At 50.3% G+C, this 23450-nt stretch overlaps 1 protein-coding gene across 1 annotated transcript in view; it reads left to right on the forward strand.

The window, feature by feature from the left end:
• Positions 1-11596: 11596 nt before the first annotated feature.
• Positions 11597-23450, forward strand: part of LOC121004454 (serine/threonine-protein kinase mTOR-like) — a 166647-nt gene continuing 154793 nt past the window's right edge. The window contains exons 1-7 of the mRNA XM_040436677.1: positions 11597-11774; positions 18415-18543; positions 18620-18864; positions 18996-19187; positions 19268-19473; positions 19551-19673; positions 19758-19835. Of these exons, the coding sequence (XP_040292611.1) occupies positions 11611-11774; positions 18415-18543; positions 18620-18864; positions 18996-19187; positions 19268-19473; positions 19551-19673; positions 19758-19835 (1137 nt within the window). The 5' untranslated portion in view covers positions 11597-11610. The remainder of the gene's footprint in view (positions 11775-18414; positions 18544-18619; positions 18865-18995; positions 19188-19267; positions 19474-19550; positions 19674-19757; positions 19836-23450) is intronic.

The following is a 23450-nucleotide window of genomic DNA, read 5'->3' on the forward strand; positions in this document are numbered from 1 at the left end:
GACATCCCCAGTCCACCCTCCGGGGTCGTTTGGTTGATAATTCTCCTCCAGCGCATTCAATAAGGGACCTCTGACATCCCCAGTCCACCCTCCTGGGTCGTTTGGTTGATAATTCTCCTCCAGCGCATTCAATAAGGGACCTCTGACATCCCCAGTCCACCCTCCTGGGTCGTTTGGTTGATAATTCTCCTCCAGCGCATTCAATAAGGGACCTCTGACATCCCCAGTCCACCCTCCTGGGTCGTTTGGTTGATAATTCTCCTCCAGCGCATTCAATAAGGGACCTCTGACATCCGCAGTCCACCCTCCAGGGTCGTTTGGTTGATAATTCTCCTCCAGCGCATTCAATAAGGGACCTCTGACATCCCCAGTCCACCCTCCGGGGTCGTTTGGTTGATAATTCTCCTCCAGCGCATTCAATAAGGGACCTCTGACATCCCCAGTCCACCCTCCGGGGTCGTTTGGTTTATAATTCTCCACCAGCGCATTCAATAAGGGACCTCTGACATCCCCAGTCCACCCTCCGGTGTCGTTTGGTTGATAATTCTCCTCCAGCGCATTCAATAAGGGACCTATGACATCCCCAGTCCACCCTCCTGGGTCGTTTGGTTGATAATTCTCCACCAGCGCATTCAATAAGGGACCTATGACATCCCCAGTCCACCCTCCGGGGTCGTTTGGTTGATAATTCTCCACCAGCGCATTCAATAAGGGACCTCTGACATCACCAGTCCACCCTCCTGGGTCGTTTGGTTTAAAATTCTCCACCAGCGCATTCAATAAGGGACCTCTGACATCCCCAGTCCACCCTCCGGGGTCGTTTGGTTTATAATTCTCCACCAGCGCATTCAATAAGGGACCTCTGACATCCCCAGTCCACCCTCCGGGGTCGTTTGGTTGATAATTCTCCTCCAGCGCATTCAATAAGGGACCTCTGACATCCCCAGTCCACCCTCCGGGGTCGTTTGGTTTATAATTCTCCTGCAGCGCATTCAATAAGGGACCTCTGACATCCCCAGTCCACCCTCCGGGGTCGTTTGGTTGATAATTCTCCACCAGCGCATTCAATAAGGGACCTCTGACATCCCCAGTCCACCCTCCGGGGTCGTTTGGTTTATAATTCTCCACCAGCGCATTCAATAAGGGACCTCTGACATCCCCAGTCCACCCTCCGGGGTCGTTTGGTTGATAATTCTCCTCCAGCGCATTCAATAAGGGACCTCTGACATCCCCAGTCCACCCTCCTGGGTCGTTTGGTTGATAATTCTCCTCCAGCGCATTCAATAAGGGACCTCTGACATCCCCAGTACACCCTCCGGGGTCGTTTGGTTGATAATTCTCCACCAGTGCAATCAATAAGGGACCTCTGACATCCCCAGTCCACCCTCTGGGGTCGTTTGGTTGATAATTCTCCACCAGCGCATTCAATAAGGGACCTCTGACATTCCCAGTCCACCCTCCTGGGTCGTTTGGTTGATAATTCTCCTCCAGCGCATTCAATAAGGGACCTCTGACATCCCCAGTCCACCCTCCGGGGTCGTTTGGTTGATAATGCTCCACCAATTCAATAAGGGACCTCTGACATCCCCAGTCCACCCTCCGGGGTCGTTTGGTTGATAATTCTCCTCCAGCGCATTCAATAAGGGACCTCTGACATCCCCAGTCCACCCTCCTGGGTCGTTTGGTTGATAATTCTCCTCCAGCGCATTCAATAAGGGACCTCTGACATCCCCAGTCCACCCTCCGGGGTCGTTTGGTTGATAATTCTCCTCCAGCGCATTCAATAAGGGACCTCTGACATCCCCAGTCCACCCTCCGGGGTCGTTTGGTTTATAATTCTCCACCAGCGCATTCAATAAGGGACCTCTGACATCCCCAGTCCACCCTCCGGTGTCGTTTGGTTGATAATTCTCCTCCAGCGCATTCAATAAGGGACCTATGACATCCCCAGTCCACCCTCCTGGGTCGTTTGGTTGATAATTCTCCACCAGCGCATTCAATAAGGGACCTATGACATCCCCAGTCCACCCTCCGGGGTCGTTTGGTTGATAATTCTCCACCAGCGCATTCAATAAGGGACCTCTGACATCACCAGTCCACCCTCCTGGGTCGTTTGGTTTAAAATTCTCCACCAGCGCATTCAATAAGGGACCTCTGACATCCCCAGTCCACCCTCCGGGGTCGTTTGGTTTATAATTCTCCACCAGCGCATTCAATAAGGGACCTCTGACATCCCCAGTCCACCCTCCGGGGTCGTTTGGTTGATAATTCTCCACCAGCGCATTCAATAAGGGACCTCTGACATCCCCAGTCCACCCTCCGGGGTCGTTTGGTTGATAATTCTCCTCCAGCGCATTCAATAAGGGACCTCTGACATCCCCAGTCCACCCTCCGGGTCGTTTGGTTTATAATTCTCCACCAGCGCATTCAATAAGGGACCTCTGACATCCCCAGTCCACCCTCCGGGGTCGTTTGGTTGATAATTCTCCTCCAGCGCATTCAATAAGGGACCTCTGACATCCCCAGTCCACCCTCCGGGGTCGTTTGGTTGATAATTCTCCACCAGTGCAATCAATAAGGGACCTCTGACATCCCCAGTCCACCCTCCGGGGTCGTTTGGTTGATAATTCTCCACCAGCGCATTCAATAAGGGACCTCTGACATCCCCAGTCCACCCTCCGGGTCGTTTGGTTGATAATTCTCCACCAGCGCATTCAATAAGGGACCTCTGACATCCCCAGTCCACCCTCCGGGTCGTTTGGTTGATAATTCTCCTCCAGCGCATTCAATAAGGGACCTCTGACATCCCCAGTCCACCCTCCTGGGTCGTTTGGTTTATAATTCTCCACCAGCGCATTCAATAAGGGACCTCTGACATCCCCAGTCCACCCTCCGGGTCGTTTGGTTGATAATTCTCCTCCAGCGCATTCAATAAGGGACCTCTGACATCCCCAGTCCACCCTCCTGGGTCGTTTGGTTTATAATTCTCCACCAGCGCATTCAATAAGGGACCTCTGACATCCCCAGTCCACCCTCCGGGTCGTTTGGTTGATAATTCTCCTCCAGCGCATTCAATAAGGGACCTCTGACATCCCCAGTCCACCCTCCGGGGTCGTTTGGTTGATAATTCTCCTCCAGCGCATTCAATAAGGGACCTCTGACATCCCCAGTCCACCCTCCGGGGTCGTTTGGTTTATAATTCTCCACCAGCGCATTCAATAAGGGACCTCTGACATCCCCAGTCCACCCTCCGGTGTCGTTTGGTTGATAATTCTCCTCCAGCGCATTCAATAAGGGACCTATGACATCCCCAGTCCACCCTCCTGGGTCGTTTGGTTGATAATTCTCCACCAGCGCATTCAATAAGGGACCTATGACATCCCCAGTCCACCCTCCGGGGTCGTTTGGTTGATAGTTCTCCACCAGCGCATTCAATAAGGGACCTCTGACATCACCAGTCCACCCTCCTGGGTCGTTTGGTTTAAAATTCTCCACCAGCGCATTCAATAAGGGACCTCTGACATCCCCAGTCCACCCTCCGGGGTCGTTTGGTTTATAATTCTCCACCAGCGCATTCAATAAGGGACCTCTGACATCCCCAGTCCACCCTCCGGGGTCGTTTGGTTGATAATTCTCCACCAGCGCATTCAATAAGGGACCTCTGACATCCCCAGTCCACCCTCCGGGGTCGTTTGGTTGATAATTCTCCTCCAGCGCATTCAATAAGGGCCCTCTGACATCCCCAGCCCACCCCCCGGGTCGTTTGGTTTATAATTCTCCACCAGCGCATTCAATAAGGGACCTCTGACATCCCCAGTCCACCCTCCGGGGTCGTTTGGTTGATAATTCTCCTCCAGCGCATTCAATAAGGGACCTCTGACATCCCCAGTCCACCCTCCGGGGTCGTTTGGTTGATAATTCTCCATCAGTGCAATCAATAAGGGACCTCTGACATCCCCAGTCCACCCTCCGGGGTCGTTTGGTTGATAATTCTCCACCAGCGCATTCAATAAGGGACCTCTGACATCCCCAGTCCACCCTCCGGGTCGTTTGGTTGATAATTCTCCACCAGCGCATTCAATAAGGGACCTCTGACATCCCCAGTCCACCCTCCGGGTCGTTTGGTTGATAATTCTCCTCCAGCGCATTCAATAAGGGACCTCTGACATCCCCAGTCCACCCTCCTGGGTCGTTTGGTTTATAATTCTCCACCAGCGCATTCAATAAGGGACCTCTGACATCCCCAGTCCACCCTCCGGGTCGTTTGGTTGATAATTCTCCTCCAGCGCATTCAATAAGGGACCTCTGACATCCCCAGTCCACCCTCCTGGGTCGTTTGGTTTATAATTCTCCACCAGCGCATTCAATAAGGGACCTCTGACATCCCCAGTCCACCCTCCTGGGTCGTTTGGTTTATAATTCTCCTGCAGCGCATTCAATAAGGGACCTCTGACATCACCAGTCCACCCTCCGGGGTCGTTTGGTTTATAATTCTCCTGCAGCGCATTCAATAAGGGACCTCTGTCATCCCCAGTCCACCCTCCGGGGTCGTTTGGTTGATAATTCTCCTCCAGCGCATTCAATAAGGGACCTCTGACATCCCCAGTCCACCCTCCGGGTCGTTTGGTTGATAATTCTCCTCCAGCGCATTCAATAAGGGACCTCTGACATCCCCAGTCCACCCTCCGGGGTCGTTTGGTTGATAATTCTCCTCCAGCGCATTCAATAAGGGACCTCTGACATCCCCAGTCCACCATCCGGGGTCGTTTGGTTGATAATTCTCCACCAGCGCATTCAATAAGGGACCTCTGACATCCCCAGTCCACCCTCCGGGGTCGTTTGGTTGATAATTCTCCTCCAGCGCATTCAATAAGGGACCTCTGACATCCCCAGTCCACCCTCCTGGGTCGTTTGGTTTATAATTCTCCACCAGCGCATTCAATAAGGGACCTCTGACATCCCCAGTCCACCCTCCAGGGTCGTTTGGTTGATAATTCTCCTCCAGCGCATTCAATAAGGGACCTCTGACATCCCCAGTCCACCCTCCGGGTCGTTTGGTTGATAATTCTCCTCCAGCGCATTCAATAAGGGACCTCTGACATCCCCAGTCCACCCTCCGGGGTCGTTTGGTTGATAATTCTCCTCCAGCGCATTCAATAAGGGACCTCTGACATCCCCAGTCCACCCTCCTGGGTCGTTTGGTTTATAATTCTCCACCAGCGCATTCAATAAGGGACCTCTGACATCACCAGTCCACCCTCCTGGGTCGTTTGGTTGATAATTCTCCACCAGTGCAATCTAGTGGGGACAACTGGAACGTCCCAATCCACCCTCTGGGGTCGTTTGGTTGATAATTCTACACCAGCGCAATTTCATAAAGGACCTCTGTTTCCCAATACACCCTCTGGGGTCGTTTGGTTAATAATTCTCCACCTGTGCAATCACCCTCCGGAGTCGTTTGATGAGTCCGGTGGACGGACCTCTAGAAGTTCCCATTCCACCCGCTTGATAGTTTGGTTGATAAGTCCCCACCTGCACAGTCCGCAACGGCCAGGGGCGAGATTCTGAGGGGTAGACCTACGCGCTAGCGGACCACAGCAGGTCATCTTTCTCCTCGAATATCTCCACACCCCCTCTCTTTCTCCCCTGGTCACGCTCAGGCGCACCCTCTCTCACAGGAGTGGGTCCGTACGAGGGAGGGGGGGTGGGGGGAGAATCACTGATTCAGACCCTGACATGAATCCGAAGCAATCCCCAAAAATTGCTTTACCCCCTTCCATAGGCGGAGTAATTGCACTACTTCGGGATACAGTACTGGTCTTATACATTGTCCCCTGCCATAGGTGGACTAAGTACAATAACACCGGACATATTCATTCCCCCTTCTGTAGGTGGCGGAATTGCATCTCACCTGGGTTCAGTACCTGCCGCATTCATTAGCCCCTTCCATAGGTGGCGTGATGACATTCTCACTGGTTACAAGGTGTGCTCTATGCATTACCCCCTTACTTAGGTGCTAATTGCACTCCCACGGGGTACAGGACTCGCCATATGCACTAGTTCTCATCGTGGGCATTAACCCCCCTTCTTAGGTGGGGTATTTTCCCTACCACTGGCTTTAGTACTTGCCGTATGCATTCCACATTCCATAGGTAGGGTAATTGCACTACCATTGGATACTGTCACGCTATCCTTCCATAGGCGGAGTGTTGCACATCACCGTGCTTCCTGTTTGCATTTCCCCCCTTCACAAGTGATCCACTAGGGGGGGAATAACTAAACCTCTTCAGATACTACAATACAACTGCGCCACGGCTCTAGGTGCCTTCACTTATTTCACAAGGGGGCGTGGCAACAATCGGTACTCGACGGTGCTCGGTGCTCTTACTGTAGTGCTATATGAGTGCCGCCAGTGGATACGGTGGCTATTCCTCATTGTATCCTTCTGTTCTTTTGGTGCTGGTTTTGGGCATGATTATAACATCCTCTGTCTTCTCAGGGGGTTTACTAGCATCACTTGTGTCCTAGAGACCCCCATCTCCATGGGCTTCCATTGTTAGAGTCTGTCATGATATTGTCCGCATCAATACGAAGTGCGTACACCATTGCACATTTATGGTGAGCACGTTCCAGCGAGTCAAGTGTTTCACTGACTCCGTATTCTCTATCCACCACTCCTCCTTCTCTGGGAAAGTGGTTATGCTGGCACTCTGATTTAGCTACTACAGGGTGTTCTCCTCCACAGGTGCAGCCTTTCGATAATACTCGAGTTCGTGGTCGCTTTAGTGGGACATCCCCTCAGGTAGGGGTCCTACCCTGGCGCTAGCTTGGCAGTTCCTCCTGTTCAGCGCCGTTCCAGGTAGAGTTTTTAAGGTTTGCTCTACTTAAACTGGGGCAGTATGGTACGTGGCTTCTACGGATAGTCTCAGGCCACCCCCTCAGTTTTGCGCTGACGGGGCAAGCGCTGGCTACTACTGTGGGAGCTGTATTACCTTACCACTACATACTTGTGTTCTTACTGCTCAGCTCTTTCGTCAGGTGATGGACTCTTCTAGCACTGAGTTCGGTGGCCTTTGCGGGTGTTCCCCTCCTCTGCTGGGGTATGGGGCTAGCAATACAGTGTGACTCCCCTTGCCTGGCTTCCTCCTCAGGCAGAGTTTTTTTGCGCATCCACTTAATCCTTGGCTACTTCTGTATAGCGCCGGTATCAGATGGGAAATGGGCTTGGACCCAGCCTATTCTTCTCCTGTCTTTCCTCTCTGGCTCATGGTTCATAGCCACCCCGCATGCCTTGGTAGTTCCTAGTTACTACCTTCCCTCATCTGCATTTGCACGGGGTATTCTTTTGGTGGCCTTCCATTCCAGACACTCTCCGGTCCCGACTGGTGGGCTGTGGCGCCCTCCACATCCCTCCTTCTACAGTGACTCCTTCCATTGGTCTAGGTGTGCTAACGGTATCTACACGAAAGCTCCCCACCTTTCTCTCCCGAGCAGGAGTTCCGAAAGCATACGGCATGGACGCCCTGATATCTCCTTGGCGGGAGTTATCCCTCCTTACTTGTTTTTTCTCCTACCCAGGGTTCTACGGAGGATCAGATGGAGGACATTCCGACAAATCCTAGTCGCTCCGGATTGGTGGTACGCCGACCTCGTTCTCCTTCTAGGAGACGTCCCTTTGTCACTGCCACTCAGAGACGACCTTCTTTCACAGGGTCCGGTCTTACATCAGCATTTAGGGTCTTGGTTGACTGCGTGGCTATTGAAACCGCCATCCTGATGTGGAGAGGGTTTTTCGGTGGACGTCATCTGCACTATGATTCTGGCCAGGAAGCCTGCATTGCCCAGGATCTATTATGGGACCTGGAGGTCCTTCCTGGTCTTCTGTGAAAGCCGGGACATTCCCTCACTCCGTTTTTTCTCTCCCCACGGTCCTATCCTTTCTACAATCAGGGTTGGACCTTTGTTTAGCCCTTAGTTTTCTTGATGGGTCAGGTGTTGGCGCTTCTATCCTGGGGCAGCTTCCAGCGTCCTCTGGTGCCCTTGGAAACTTTCCTTCAGGAAGTGACACATACGGTTCCTCCGTACCGTCCTTTACCGCCTTGGGATCTGAATATAGTTCTCTCAGCGTTCCAGTCCTCTCTCCTGGAGCCCTTGGGGAGATCTCTCTCCGGCTCCTGTCCTAGAAGGTAGTTTTTTCTTGTGGTTATCACATCCATCAGACGGGTGTCCGAGTTGGGGGTGCTCTCTTGCAGAGATCCCTTACTGGTTCTTCACAGGGATAAGGCGGTTCTCCAGCCCATTCCTTCTTCTCCCGAAGGTGGTCTCTGTCTTCCACATCAATGAAGAAATTGTCCTTCCTTCACTGTCCCTCTCCTTCACTCCCTAGGGAAGGGAGTTACGTCATTGACGTTGTTAGGGCTCTGATCATTATTTGCAGCCTCCGGTCCCTTCCGCCGTACGGAACCCCTTTTTTGTCATCCGCAGGGTCCACGCAAGGGATTGGCGTCCTCCAAGGTGGCAATTGCACGATGGATTCAGTCTGCAAATGCTGTACCATTCCGCACCCGGTGCCGGGTTCTGCCCTTAGGTGTTACGGCTCGCTCCACTGGGCGCATCTTAGGCTCTGAGGCATCGCGCTTTGGCTGCACAGTTGTGTAACGCGGCTGCCGGTCCTCTTTACATACATTCACAAAATTTTACCAGGTGCATACTTATGCATCGGCGGACGCTGCTTGGGCCGCATGGTCTTGCAGGCGGCAGCTTCTTAGATACCAGCAGGGACGCTTGCTTCCATGGGTCTGTGGTTTTTCCCTCCCCGTGGACTGCTTTTGCACGTCCCACGGTCTCTGTGTCCCCCAATGAATATGGGCGAGAAAAGGAGATTTTTGTATAACTTACCAGTAAAATCTCTTTCTCGCTCTTCATTGGGGGACACAGCACCCACCCAGTATTGTTGTTAAACCACAGTTCAGCAGTTGCTGGTTAGATCCCCGTTGGGTTTTCGGCATGGTTGGTGTTCCATGTTTTTTCTTGGTTGGCTTGCTTCTCCTACTGCTTGTATACAAACTGAAGCTCTCTCTCCAGTCTGGAGGGGGTATAGCTGCCAGGGGAGGAGCTAACAGCTTTATCTAGTGTCAGCGCCTCCTAGAGGACATAGCTGTACCCACAGTTCCTGTGTCCCCCAATAAAGAGCGAGAAAGAGATTTTACAGGTAAGTTTTACAAAAGTCTCCTTTTACCTTCTCCCCGACACCCGTGTCGCTCCAGATCTCTGCACGGCCGCCTCTGCTTCTCCCCGTTGCGTGGATCAACAGGCGTGGAGGGGCCCTGGCATTGGGGGGAGAGGGGTCATTATAGGGATTGGATAACCCCTTTAAGACAACTTCTTATTTATATGCCCTTTAAGAGCGTTCTGAGTCGTTAGATCATAAGCAGGATATTCTTGAATCATTGTATTTAATTTCCCTCTTTTGTACAGCAAACTTATGAAGAAGCAGAGAAAGGATTTGATGAGACGTTATCCAAGGAGAAAGGAATGAACAGAGATGATCGGCTTCATGGGGCCCTATTACTTATTAATGAGTTAGTGAGAATCAGCAGCATGGAAGGAGAGGTAATGCGGAAACCACGGACCACGGCTTTCCATGTACCCGTTACATCACCTTTAAAGGGCATCTTATGTTTTGGTTGATGCAACTGAACCTCTAGGAGCAATGGGGGCGTTGCCATTGCACCTATAGGCTCTGCTCAGCACCTTGCTTTTCAATTGCAACTGAAAACCTTGTGACGCCTGACCCTGTCAATCAAAGTGGAGAGGAGTGGCAGTCGCAGAGAGAGGAGTTATGGCAGTGCCCCCCATTGCTCATTTACACAGCAATGTGGACACATATGGGAACAACACAGATGCCTTCAGCTGCCCAGTGCACATGGAACAGGTCGGTTTCATAGGTACAAATTTGCTGACAGACGCCCCTTCAGGTGAAAGGTCTTCCAGTGCTGGGCAGACACACATAGCATGCAGTCCAGCCAGTGCACACAGATGTCATCAGCATAAAACAACTGATGCATATACATATTACCCCTTAAAGGGCTTGGACCACAAAATCAACTCCTCCGCTATCCACGGGAATTTCTAAACATTTTTCTAAGTGCACTTTTCTTTTAACATTTAGATCCCTGATTGCAATCTATCGCCAGCTCATGATCACTCTGTAGTTTGGGGGTGGGGGAGACGCCCATTGGATGACAGAGGGAGCCTGCTACCTTTGTCCAACCCTTTAGATGCTGCAGTCAGCATTGACCACTGCATCTAAGGCAGGGATCAGCACCTCCGGCACACCGGCTGCTCAGAAACGGCTTGCCTCCGCTTTTCAGAATTATTGTCCTTTGACTTGCAGCGGCTGAGAGAAGAGATGGAGGAAATCGCGCAGCAGCAGCTTGTGCATGACAAACGCTGCAAAGACCCAATGACCTTTGGATTAAAGCCTCGCCATATCACCCCGTTTGCCAGCTTCCAGTCGGTGCAACCCCAGCCTACAAATGCTCTGCTGAGCTTCTTGGGAGCCACTGGTCAGCAGGGGATTTTGGGACATGGAGCTGCCCCAATGCCAGAGAAGTCTACCTTAGTTGAAAGTCGTGCATGTCGGGAGCTAATAGAAGAAAAGTTTGACCAGGTAGGAGTCTTTTCCCCTCTTCACTTTCCTTTATTCCTTCCGTGTGGTGTATGCTGCTTATGATGTACATTATGAGCTATGCATTTCCTTTTTTTCTCCTAGATTTATCGTTGGGTCCTGAAATGCAGAAGTAGCAAGAACCCCTTGATCCAGATGACCATTTTACATGTTCTCCCTCGTCTGGCAGCGTTCAGACCTTCAGCATTCACAGGTAATGAGTGAGACTGTGTGACTCAGGCGGATGTGGGGACTCGCACCTAACCAAACATAGCTGACATCTGTCAACATCTCCTAAGCAGTTTTAGGAGATGCCTTCCTTCCTCCCAGCCCCTCCAAGTCTAGCTATATGCAGTCTGGGAAAGCTGGGTAACACTCTCTGCAGAGATGTAATGGAGGCCATACTTAAAGCGCTTGCTATCTCTGGAACTCCCATGGAGATCCACGTGCATGTGCGACCGGCTGCTTTAGTCATTTTAGGGGAGCTGCAAGGGGCCTGCAGGGAGTACGGGGCCACTGTTCTTGTGATCGGCGGGGGTCCCAGTAGTAGGACCCCTCTGTGGATAGGGGATAACTTGTACCAACTGGAAGACGCCTTTAATCAGTAGGAGATTCCTTCCAACAAAATGGCCACCCTCACTGTGTAGAGAAAAATGTTCTAGACTAAGCCCAACTTCCTGGCTCACGTGCACTAGCCTCAGAGGGACATAGGGAGCAGATATGGCTGCAGTCTGAGAGAACAATGCACTGCTTTTCTGTTGCATTTTTCATGGTCTGCAATTGTGAGATGTAACCAAACAAGAGAAAATAACTCCGCAAATAAGGAGATTATGTTAAGTTTTGTTGGTTGCGTTCTGGTTTGCTGCTGCATTCTGGGTTCAGTGGCACTTTAAAATACTAAGAGATTTGCGTTCCTTTTCATAGCAGATCTCCCAGAAACCATGAGCCATCTACTGAGCTGTGTGGGCAGGGAAAAGGAGCGCACCGCGGCCTTCCAAGCTCTTGGACTCTTCTCTGTAGCCGTAAGGTCAGAGATTCCTGCTTACCTGCCCCAAATCCTGGAACATGTCAGAGCCGCTCTGCCTCCCAAGGATTTCGCTCACAAGTGGGTGGTTTATCGATTGTGTTCTTTTCCAAGTTTTACTGAATCTTTTCCCACAAAACGATGTGTCAGTCCACTCAGCGTCTCTAATGCATGGTGCTTTCAGGTTGTCTTGTATTTCATGGTGACAGGTCCTCTTTGAGGGAATTCTTCACCAGCTCAGGACTTTAACCCATATGCATTGAGGGTGAGCCCTTGCTCCTCAAAGCTTCCTCCGCCAGCCCCTCTTTCTCCTTTTTGTTTGTCCAGGCCAGGTACCTGCATAGTCATCTTGCCTGGCCCTGCCAATCAAGAAGGGGGTGTCTGACTCCCAGACCCCTCACCAGTCAGCTGGCTGAAGATGCCGCTGTGCTCGTGTGAGTGCTGCACCCTCTTCAAAGTCTACCTGCACGCTGTCTCCCTTTTAGCCCACGGTGCAGTGTAATGACACCTTTCTCTCCCATTCTAGTCGGACGACATGAAAGTAAACTTTGAAAAGGGTGCAGCACGAGCGCCATGCCTGTGCAACCTGCTGATGGGTGGGGGTGCCAGCAGTCGACCCCCCGTCGATCTAATATTGATGACACTGCATAACTCATTTGCATATGGATTGAAAGTGCTTTTTCTCAAAATGAAGCAATGGATTGCTAAGGTATCATTCCATTAAGCTGAGCTATCCCTACAAGACATTGTGCCTGGTGTCATAAATAGCCGTGCATACCAGCTGAGAAAGTTAATAAAAGCCACTTCCTAATGTATTGTGATTCTCCATATTGCTTCCTTTGCTGGCTGGATTCATTTTTCCATCACATTATGCACTGCTCGTTTCCATGGTTACAGACCACCCTACAATCCACCATCAGTGGTGGTCGTGCTTGCACACTATAGGAAAAAACACCAGCCTATATGCGCTCCCATGGTCCTGGCCACCAGAGAGGCTGACACTTTTTCCTATAGTGTGCAAGCACGGCCACCACTGACCGATTGCAGGGTGGTCTGTAACCATGGAAACGAGCCGTGTATAATGTGATGGAAAAATGAATCCAGCCAGCAAAGGAAGCAATATGGAGAATCACAATACATTAGGAAGTACCTTATATTAACTTCCTCTACATGATAAATGCCACTTACTGAAGTGAGAGGACCCCTTTAAGGAAAGGAAAACACACAATGTTCACTTAAATAACTTGAAACTGACAAAAGTAATAAATAAGAAATTTGCAAACAATCAACTAATAAAAATCAGACATTTCTTTTGAATTGTGGTTCAACAGAATAACTTGTAAAACTAAATAATTAAACTGGCCTGGCCAAAAATAATGATTTGACCATAAGGATATGTGAAACTAAGGTGTGTCCTGTAATTAGCATCACAGGTGTGATCACAGGTAGTCGGTCTGCCTATTTAGAGAGTGAAAAGTGGTCACTGTGTTGTTTGGTATCATGGTGGCTATCACACTGAACATGGACCAAAGAAAGAAACCAAGACAATCCTAGACAAGCCTGTTAAAGGTAAAGCCTATTGGACCATCTCCAAACAGCGTGATGTTCCTGTTACTACAGTTGCACATATTGTTTAGAAGTTTACGGTCTACAGGACTATAGCCAACCTCCCTGGACATGGCCGCATGAGGAAAATTGATGACAAATTGAAGAGATGGTTAATAAGAATGGAAATCAAAGAGATTAGAGGTGAACTCCAAGGTCAAGGTGCATCCGTGTCAGATTGCACCATCTGTTGTTGTCTTGGCCATAGTGGACTTAACCTCTTAAGGACACATGACGTACCGGTACGTCATGATGTCCTGGTACTTAAGGACACATGACGTACCGGTACGTCATGTGTTGTTCCGATCACTGCCGCCCGGCCGGCAGTGATCGGAACCCGGTGCCTGCTCAAATCATCGAGCAGGCACCTAGGCTAAATGCGCGGGGGGGTCCCGTGACCCCCCCATGTCGGCGATCGCGGCAAACCGCAGGTCAATTCAGACCTGCGATTTCTGCAGTTTCTGATCCCTGCGGTCCCTGACCGCGGGGATCAGAAACTTTAGTATTCCTAAAATAGATCTGTATCCCTCCCCCTGCACCCCCCGAGTGATTTTAGCCCGGTGGGAGGTGCAGGGGGAGGGTTGCGGGCAGTGCGGGCGGTGCGGGAGGCCGGCGGTGCGGCAGGCGGGATCGCGATCCCCCGCCCGCCTCCCCTTGTATAATCGTTGGTTTCTAGTGGGTATACCAGGGTGCCAGCACATTGCTGGCACCCTGGTATAAACGGCTGACATCTGCGATGCGATGTCAGCCGTTAACCCTTTCCATACAGCGGTCCGTACGGACCGCTAGATGGAAAAGGTTAACAGCGCAGGGAGCTCCCTCCCTCTCCCATCGGGGGGCTGCTGTGCCTTTGCAGCCCCTCGATGGGAGAGGGAGAGAGCCCCCCTCAGCCCTGTGCTTACCCTTCCCCGTCTGCGCAGTTCTGAGCAGACGGGGAAGGTTCCCATGGCAACAGGACGCCTCTCAGGCATCCTGCTGTCCATGGTGCTGAACAGATCTGTGCTAAAAGCATAGATCTGTTCAGTGTAAGTAAAATACAGTACAGAACAATATATATTGTACTGTACTGTATTATACAGACATCAGACCCACTGGATCTTCAAGAACCAAGTGGGTCTGGGTCAAAAAGAAAGTTAAAAAAAGTGAAAAAAAAGTAAAAATCAAAAAACACATTTATCACTGATTAAAAATGAAAAAAATAAAATTCCCTACACATGTTTGGTATCGCCGCGTCCGTAACGACCTGATCTATAAAACGGTTATGTTACTTTACCCGAACGGTGAACGCTATAAAAATAAAAAATAAAAAACTAGGATGAAATTGAAATTTTGCCCACCTTACTTCCCAAAAAAGGTAATAAAAGTGATCAAAAAAGTCGCATGTACGCCAAAATAGTACCAATCAAACCGTCATCTCATCCCGCAAAAATCATACCCTACCCAAGATAATCGCCCAAAAACTGAAAAAACTATGGCTCTTAGACTATGGAAACACTAAAACATGATTTTTTTTGTTTCAAAAATGAAATCATTGTGTAAAACTTACATAAATAAAAAAAATAGTATACATATTAGGTATCGCCGCGTCCGTGACAACCTGCTCTATAAAATTACCACATGATCTAACCTGTCAGATGAATGTTGTCAATAACAAAAAATAAAAACGTGCCAAAAAATCTATTTCTTGTTACCTATTTCTTGTTACCTGTGTAATATAGAGCAACCAAAAATCATATGTACCCTAAACTAGTACCAACAAAACTGCCACCCTATCCCGTAGTTTCTAAAATGGGGTCACTTTTTTGGAGTTTCTACTCTAGGGGTGCATCAGGGGGGCTTCAAATGGGACATGGTGTAAAAAAAAACTGTCCAGCAAAATCTGCCTTCCAAAAACCGTATGGCATTCCTTTCCTTCTGCGCCCTGCCGTGTGCCCGTACAGCGGTTTACGACCACATATGGGGTGTTTCTGTAAACTACAGAATCAGGGCCATAAATAATGAGTTTTGTTTGGCTGTTAACCCTTGCTTTGTTACTGGAAAAAAAATATTAAAATGGAAAATCTGCCAAAAAAGTGAAATTTTGAAATTGTATCTCTATTTTCCATTAAATCTTGTGCAACACCTAAAGGGTTAACAAAGTTTGTAAAATCAGTTTTGAATACCTTGAGGGGTGTAGTTTCTTAGATGGGGTCACTTTTATGGAGTTTCTACTCTAGGGGTGCATCAGGGGGGCTTCAAATGGGACATGGTGCCAAAAAAACAGTCCAGCAAAATCAGCCCTCCAAAAACCAAACGGCGCACCTTTCACTCTACGCCCCGCTGTGTGCCCGTACAGTAGTTTACGGCCACATATGGGGTGTTTCTGTAAACAGCAGAGTCAGGGCAATAAAGATACAGTCTTGTTTGGCTGTTAACCCTTGCTTTGTTAGTGGAAAAAATGGGTTAAAATGGAAAATTAGGCAAAAAAATGAAATTCTCAAATTTCATCGCCATTTGCCAATAACTCCTGTGCAACACCTAAAGGGTTAACGATGTATGTAAAATCAGTTTTGAATAGCTTGAGGGGTGTAGTTTCTTAGATGGGGTCACTTTTAGGGAGTTTCTCCTCTAGGGGTGCATCAGGGGGCTTCAAATGGGACATGGTGTAAATAAACCAGTCCATAAAAATCAGCCCTCCAAAAACCATACGGCGCACCTTTCACTCTACGCCCCGCTGTGTGGCCGTACAGTAGTTTACTGCCACATATTGGGTGTTTCTGTAAACGGCAGAGTCAGGGCAATAAAGATACAGTCTTGTTTGGCTGTTAACCCTTGATTTGTTAGTGGAAAAAATGGGTTAAAATGAAAAATTAGACAAAAAAATGAAATTCTCAAATTTCCTCCCCATTTGCCAATAACTCTTGTGCAACACCTAAAGGGTTAACAACGTATGCAAAATCAGTTTTGAATACCTTGAGGGGTGTAGTTTCTTAGATGGGGTCATTTTTGGGTGGTTTCTATTATGTAAGCCTCGCAAAGTGACTTGAGACCTGAACTGGTCCCTAAAAATTGAGTTTTTGTAAATTTCTGAAAAATTTCAAGATTTGCTTCTAAACTTCTAAGCCTTATAACATCCCCAAAAAATAAAATATCATTCCCAAATCAATTCTAACAAGAAGTAGACATGTGGGGAATGTAAAGTCATCACAATTTTTTGGGGTATTACTATGTATTACAGAAGTAGAGAAACTGAAACTTTGAAATTTGCAAATTTTTCCAAATTTTTTGTTAAATTAGGTATTTTTTGGTGCAAAAAAAATAATTTTTTTGACTTCATTTTACCAGTGTCATGAAGTACAATATGTGACGAAAAAACAATCTCAGAACGGCCTGGATAAGTCAAAGCGTTTTAAAGTTATCAGCACTTAAAGGGACTCTGGTCAGATTTTCAAAAAATGGCCTGGTCCTAAGGTGTAAAAAGGCTGTGTCCTTAAGGGGTTAAAGGGGTTGTCCAGGTTCATACCCTTATTTTCATCCAGGCAGCCCCCCTGAGGCTAGCATCGGAGAATCTCATGCTCCGATGCGCTCCCTTGCCCTGCGCTAGAGCACGGGCTCTTTTGTTTTCAATAACACACTGCCGGGCAGAAGCTTCTGCCCGGCAGTGTGTTTGGTGACGTCACCGGCTCTGATGGGCATGCTTTAGCACTGCCCTAGCTGTTTTACTGGTTAGAGCAGCGCTAAAGCCCGCCCATCAGTGCCGGTGACGTCACCGGGCTTCCTGGCAGCCCCATGGAGAGCCCCGGTACATCATCGGAACCCTTGACGATGCCTTTTCCCTGCGCGATTTAGCGCAGGGCAAAGGAGAGCATCGGAGCATGAAATGGTGGGGCTGCCGGGGTGAAAATAAGAGCATGTCCGGACAACCCCTTGTGGAAGATGACTGAGGAGGAAGCAAATCGTAGAAAAGCAAGACTGGAATCTGCCAGAATCTATATTGACAAGCCACAAGGCTTCTGGACAGATGAGACAAAACTGGAGCTTTCGGCATCGGTTCTATTTTCGCCGATGCAAAAATGAAGCATCCAAAGAAAAGAACATTGTACCTACTGTGAAACATGGAGGAGACTTGGTTATGTTTTGGGGCTGCTTTGCTGTATCTGGCACAGGGTGTCTGGAATCCTTGCAGGGTAGAATGAAATCTCAAGACCGTCAAGGCATTCTGGACGAGATGTGCTACCCAGTGTCAGTCGCAGGTCACGGGTCCACCAAACCACACAGCGTAAAACATCCCGGAATGGCTAAGAGCAAAGCATTGGACTATTGTGAAGTGACCTGAACCTGAACCGTGCAGCCTGTAGAAGGCACCTGGAGCAGTCTGCTCACCGGGGGGGGGGGGGGCCAAAAGTCCCATTAAAGCCTCGTCCCCATTCATTTTAATGTGTGTATTCAGACATCAGGGTTTTTAGCACGGATGTATGCTCTAGTTTGTCCGTGTTATTATTATAGTCTGTGGGTCCGGATGCCATCCGTGTTGTATCCGTGTTTCACAGATCCTTAAGGAGAGATGCTTTGAAAATAATTTTTCAGTGTCCGTGAAACACGGACAGCAAAAAACGGACACACGGACCCAACACGTATCCTTCACAGACAGCTTCACGGATGCATCACTGACCACCCGCTCACGGATTTGAGCACGGACGTGTGAATGAGGCTTAAGAGTTATAGAAATCGCTTGATTGCAGCGATTGCCTCCGAAGTCAGGCGAAGCCTCATGTTCGGGCCGGTTCCAATGGAAAGCAATGTCTGATTTTCATGAGTTGCTTTTCAGTAAATCTTTCTTTTGAGTCTGGTCAGTTCCCAGTTCGTTTTCCCAGTGATCCTGCGGGCAGGGATGGGTGCTACAGGCGGCTGGAAGGTGAGGGGTGCCACCCTAACCCTAATAAGATGTCTGAGGATTATGCTTTCCATCGGGTCGGTGTCAGTAAATGATTGTATACTTATGGCTGTGCTGTGCCAGTCCTCTGACACTAACCAGTCCGACTATGCAGGGACACAATCCCTAGATGTACATTTAGTCGTGGCACCGCCTATAGATGCTCCAGAGGTGACGCTGGTCTTTTTTGTGACGTGCACTTAGGAGGCAGAGGTCCGTGCAGGTGGACGCCGCTGTCTTTACTTGCATCAGTCTGCTGGCTCGAGCGCTGGGTCCCTCCATCCAAGGGGAGATAAAGGGGCTCCTGGAAGCCATGTTGTCCGTTGGGCTGAGGTAAGAGCCGGTCTCTGCGCTGTACGCTCTATGCCGATGTATTGTTAGATAGACAGTCTTTTATTCGTCTTCCTAGGCCGGCCCTAACGGCTGTGCTTTGTGACCTGAGTCGACACATCCCACAGCTGAAGAAAGACATTCAAGATGGACTCCTGAAGAGGCTGTCTCTGGTTCTGATGCACAAGCCGCTCCAGCACCCAGGGATGCCTCCAGGCGTGGCACAACAGCTGCCCTCGCCTAGCCTCACTGATGCCCCTGATGCCAGCGATGTGGGCAGCATTACTTTAGCGCTCCGCACTTTAGGCACCTTTGACTTTGAAGGTAATGGTTTCAGATTGTTTGTTCCCTATGTCTTTACTACATCGGCTACATTGGGTTATGACTGGGGCCGCCAGGTGGGCTCGTAAACATCACCTCCGTATAAATGTATGTCCTGACTGTTTCTTTTACAGGTCATTCATTGACGCAGTTTGTGCGCCACTGTGCCGATCACTACCTTAATAGCAAGCACAAGGAAATTCGGATGGAGGCTTCAGGCACCTGTTTCCGTCTTCTCACACACTCCGTCCATGCGGGTCAGACTGGTGTCCAGGTGGTGGCCGACGTGCTCAGCAAACTACTAGTGGTTGGCATTACAGATCCAGGTAGAATCGAATGCATTTTTTACAACAAAATGCTTTTAATTAGAAAAAGAATGGCGTCTAATGTCTCCCTTGCCTTACAGAGGCGGATATCCGCTGCCGTGTCCTGGCGTCCTTGGATGAACGCTTTGATACTCACTTGGCCCAGGCTGAGAATCTTGACGCTCTGTTCATGGCCCTGAACGATGAAGTGTTTGAGATCCGAGAACTGACCATCTGCACTATCGGCCGTCTCAGCAGCATCAACCCTGCCTTTGTCTTGCCTTTCCTTCGTAAGATGCTCATCCAGGTAAGTATGTGTGCTCTGATTAGTGCATCTTCTGGATGTCCTCTTCTCGGCCCATCATGTTTTGTGTTCCCCTTCAGATTTTGACTGATTTGGAGCACAGTGGTGATGGAAGAAACAAAGAGCAAAGTGCGCGGATGTTAGGACACCTGGTATCCAATGCCCCACGCCTGATCCAACGCTACATGGAGCCCATTCTTAAGGTAGGGTTCTCTTGCAGGTGAAATATTTCGAGCTTTGCCACCTTTCCTGGATTCTGATACTGCAGATTGCCTTCCTATTCTCAGGCTCTGATCTCAAAGCTGCCAGATCCCAATCCGGCAGTTGTGACCAATGCCCTGACGACAATTGGCGCGCTCGCTCAGGTAAGCGGATAATTCTTAGTATTATTATTGGTCAGACCGGAGTTCCCGGGGACATAAAGCACTTTGGCCCACGTTTTAGTCAGTGTCTAAATTAACACTAGTTTAAGTTATTAACCCTTTCAAGACTGGGTGATTTTCCGCCTTTTCGTTTCTTACTCTCAGCCCTCCCAAAGCCATAACTTTATTTTATTTAGCTGTATGAGGTCTTGATTTGTGGGACAAGGTGCACTTTCTAGTGGCACAATGTACGGTTGTGTACAATGCGGTGGGAAGCTTAAAAAAAATTCCAAATGGGGTGGATTTATAAAAAAAAAAAAAAACACCATTCCACCACTGTTTTAAGCAGTTTTTTTTACACTGTTTCCTACGCGGTAAAACGGACCTGTTAGTTTTATTTTCCGGGTCAGTACAATTACAACAATACCACGTTTGTATGGTTTTTCTTGCCTATTAGGGCTCATTTTTTGCGGGGCGGTCTGTATTTTTCATTTATTCGATTCTGGGGTGTGTAAGACTTTTTGATCACTTTTTGTAAAAAAAAATTGTGAGAGGTGTAGCTAACAAAACGCAGAGGTATGCGTCCTTGCCCATATTCATTGGGGGACACAGGACCCGTGGGTACAGCTATGTCCTCTAGGAGGCGCTGACACTAGATGAAGCTGTTCGCTCCTCCCCCGGCAGCTATACCCCCTCCAGCCTGGAGAGAGAGAGAGCTTCAGTTTTTTCTAGTGTCAATAGGAGGCAAGACCTCCGTGTTCTCCCGGGGTCGAGTTGCGCCAATGCCGGTCATCCACACTGCTGCCTCCCCCACAGAAGACAAGGTGGACCAGGGCAGCCTCGCTCCCTTGCATCCCGCCAGCAGAAGGGTCACCCGTCCAAGCCCCCCCTTCCAGCGTCCTGCCACTACGGGTGACCCTGCTGGACCAGAGGAGGGGTGAATATGGCGGCTGGACAGATAAGTAGATGCCTGCTCTCGCCGCCCACCCTCTCTGGCTGCACTATCTACCTCCCTCCCATGGAAGGACACCGTAGCAGATCTCACTCTGAAGGGACTCAGATCTGCCCCCAAAAAACTGGACACCCTATATCCTTTTCCAGCGGCTTGTGTTTCAGCGTGGGCATCCCCTCCTAAGATGGATCCACCAGTGGCGCGGCTCACCAAAAATACGGCTATTCCCATAGCCGATGGATCCTCCCTTCAATCAGCTGAAGATCGTCAGATGGAATCCTTGACGAAGTCCCTCTTTGCTGCTACAGGGTCCGCACTTAGGTCCGTGTTCGCCTCCGCGTGGGTGGCGAAGGCGATCTCTGAATGGGGTAACCAGCTGGACCAGGACTTGGTATCCGACGCCCCTGCTCAGGATCTCCTATCCTTGGCGCAGCTGATCATCCAGGCGGGGAAGTTCCTCTGCGAGGCGTCCCTGGACGCTGGCGCCCTCATCGCGTGCTTTTCGGCACTTGCAGTCACCTTACGCCGCGAGCTTTGGCTGAAGGTGTGGGCAGCGGATGTGACTTCCAAGCATTCTTTAGTCGGACTTCCCTTTGCAGGCGCTCGTCTTTTTGGTTCTTGGCTGGATGAAAGTATTTCTGAGGCCACGGGGGGTAAGAGCACCCATCTTCCACAGCCTAGAGTCAAGAGGGCCTCTCACGTTAGGGGTTCCTCACGTGGCAGGCCCTTTCGTCGATTCGCAGGTTCCCGCCCCGCGACAGGTTCTTCCCCCGGGGAAGGCGGGTTTACTTCTCAAGATCAACGTAAGAAACCGTCCTTTCGGGCACAGCCCTCTTGGCGTCCCAGACATCAGGCCGCTCGACCTTCTGCGGCTAAGCAGTCCTCAGCCTGAAGGTGCGCCCCCGCCCAACATGTGGGGGGCCGCCTCCTCCTCCTCCAGGACGTCTGGCGGACCCATGTCTCCGACGCTTGGACACTCGAGATTGTATCCTCTGGATACGTGATCGAGTTTCTGTCTCTTCCCCAGACAGATTATTTCAATCCCATCTTCCACGGGACCCTGAGTGGGCGGCCGCCTTCTTCCAGACCATTCAGTCTCTTCTGGATCGGGGAGTCATCTCTCCTGTTTCCCCATCAGAAAGGTTCAAGGGGTTCTATTCCAATCTTTTTGTGGTCCCCAAAAAGGAGGGCTCTGTGTGCCCAATCCTGGACCTCAAGCTCCTAAACCAGTTCCTCCGTCTCCAGCGGTTTCGGATGGAATTCCTTCGTTCCGTAATTGTTTCTCTGGAGCAGGGGGAAATCCTTTCGGCCATAGATATCCAGGACGCATACCTCCACGTTCCTATCGCGCGGAGTCACCAGCGCTTCCTGAGGTTTCCGATAGGAGACTATCATTACCAGTTTGTCGCCCCCTCCCGTTCAGTCTAGCAACCGCACCTCGGTCTTTACAAAGATCCTGGCCCCTCTTCTTGCGCTACTCCGTTCCAGAGGCATCTTCCTTATGCCTTCTCTGGACGACATCCTCATCAAGGCCCACTCCCTTGCTCAGGCATCGAACAGCGTACAGATCACGCTGGAAGCCCTGGCACGCTTCGGGTGGTTGTTCAACCTGCAGAAGTCATCTCTGACACCCTCCAGACAATTGGTCTTTCGGGGTATGCTTCTAGACACTGACCCGGCATGGATTCGCCTTCCTCCGGACAAGCGACTGGCCTTACACTGTTCCGTGAGGGTTCTTCTCCCCCCTCCCCCTCTTGACCATCCCCCCCTCCCCCCCTTGTTGGGCACCGGCGGAACTTTCAGGGACAGCCTATGGCTGGAAAATCACTATCCAGGGGACCGATGGGGTGCCGCCAGTGTCCGAGTGCGAAGACACTAGCTTAAGGAGTTTTCCTGCTGGCACTCTCTGGCCTCCCCCTGCCTCCCCCTCTACAATCATGTGGGGTCAAATGATGAGCCACACTAGGGGGTTAATGTCGCTGGGCAGGAAACTACATAATGGGGGGCAGGATCACTGCTTTGACCGAGCGCACCACTGTCTGGGAGTGCTCGGTCAGACATGCAGAGAGGGGAGCGGAGGAGGCTCCCGCTCTCCGACACTACCGCCATGACCCACCCCTTCCTGGAGTGGACGCGCTGCAGTGAGAGCGCGCCGCTCCGGAGGGGATTAACTGTTCTATGTTTGCCCGCATTAGTAGTAGTATTTTTGGGTCCGACAGGTTGATCATCAGACGCTGGCGTACTGCTCCGGTCCCCTCTGCGCCCCGGCCGACCAACGGACTCCAGTCGGCCGTGCGCAACATGCGGATCCGGCTACCCCCGCGAGGCTCCTCCCTATGTAGAACGTAGGTGTCAGGGCAGTAGGGGGTTAATAACAGGCGCAAATTTTTCCCGCCACTCACCCCCCCCTGAAGCGCTTGGCCCCGCCCCCTTCCTCAGGGCAGCTTAACCCCTTCTGGCCAGCCACCTTCTGCGGCCAGCTCCAGATATTCTGAGGTTTCTCAGTACAAGGTGCCTGCAAGTTAACACTGTTAACCCCTTCCTGCCTCTTGCCCACTTGTCGTTTGGGCATCCTAGTTGTCTAAACAAAAGCGAACGAGTTAGATGTGCGTTCATAACGGCCCCCCTCCCTCCCTGTCTGTGTGGTACCAAGCTGGGCCCGTGTC

Source organism: Bufo bufo, chromosome 6, assembly GCF_905171765.1.
Source record: "Bufo bufo chromosome 6, aBufBuf1.1, whole genome shotgun sequence".
Taxonomy (NCBI): Eukaryota; Metazoa; Chordata; class Amphibia; order Anura; family Bufonidae; genus Bufo; species Bufo bufo.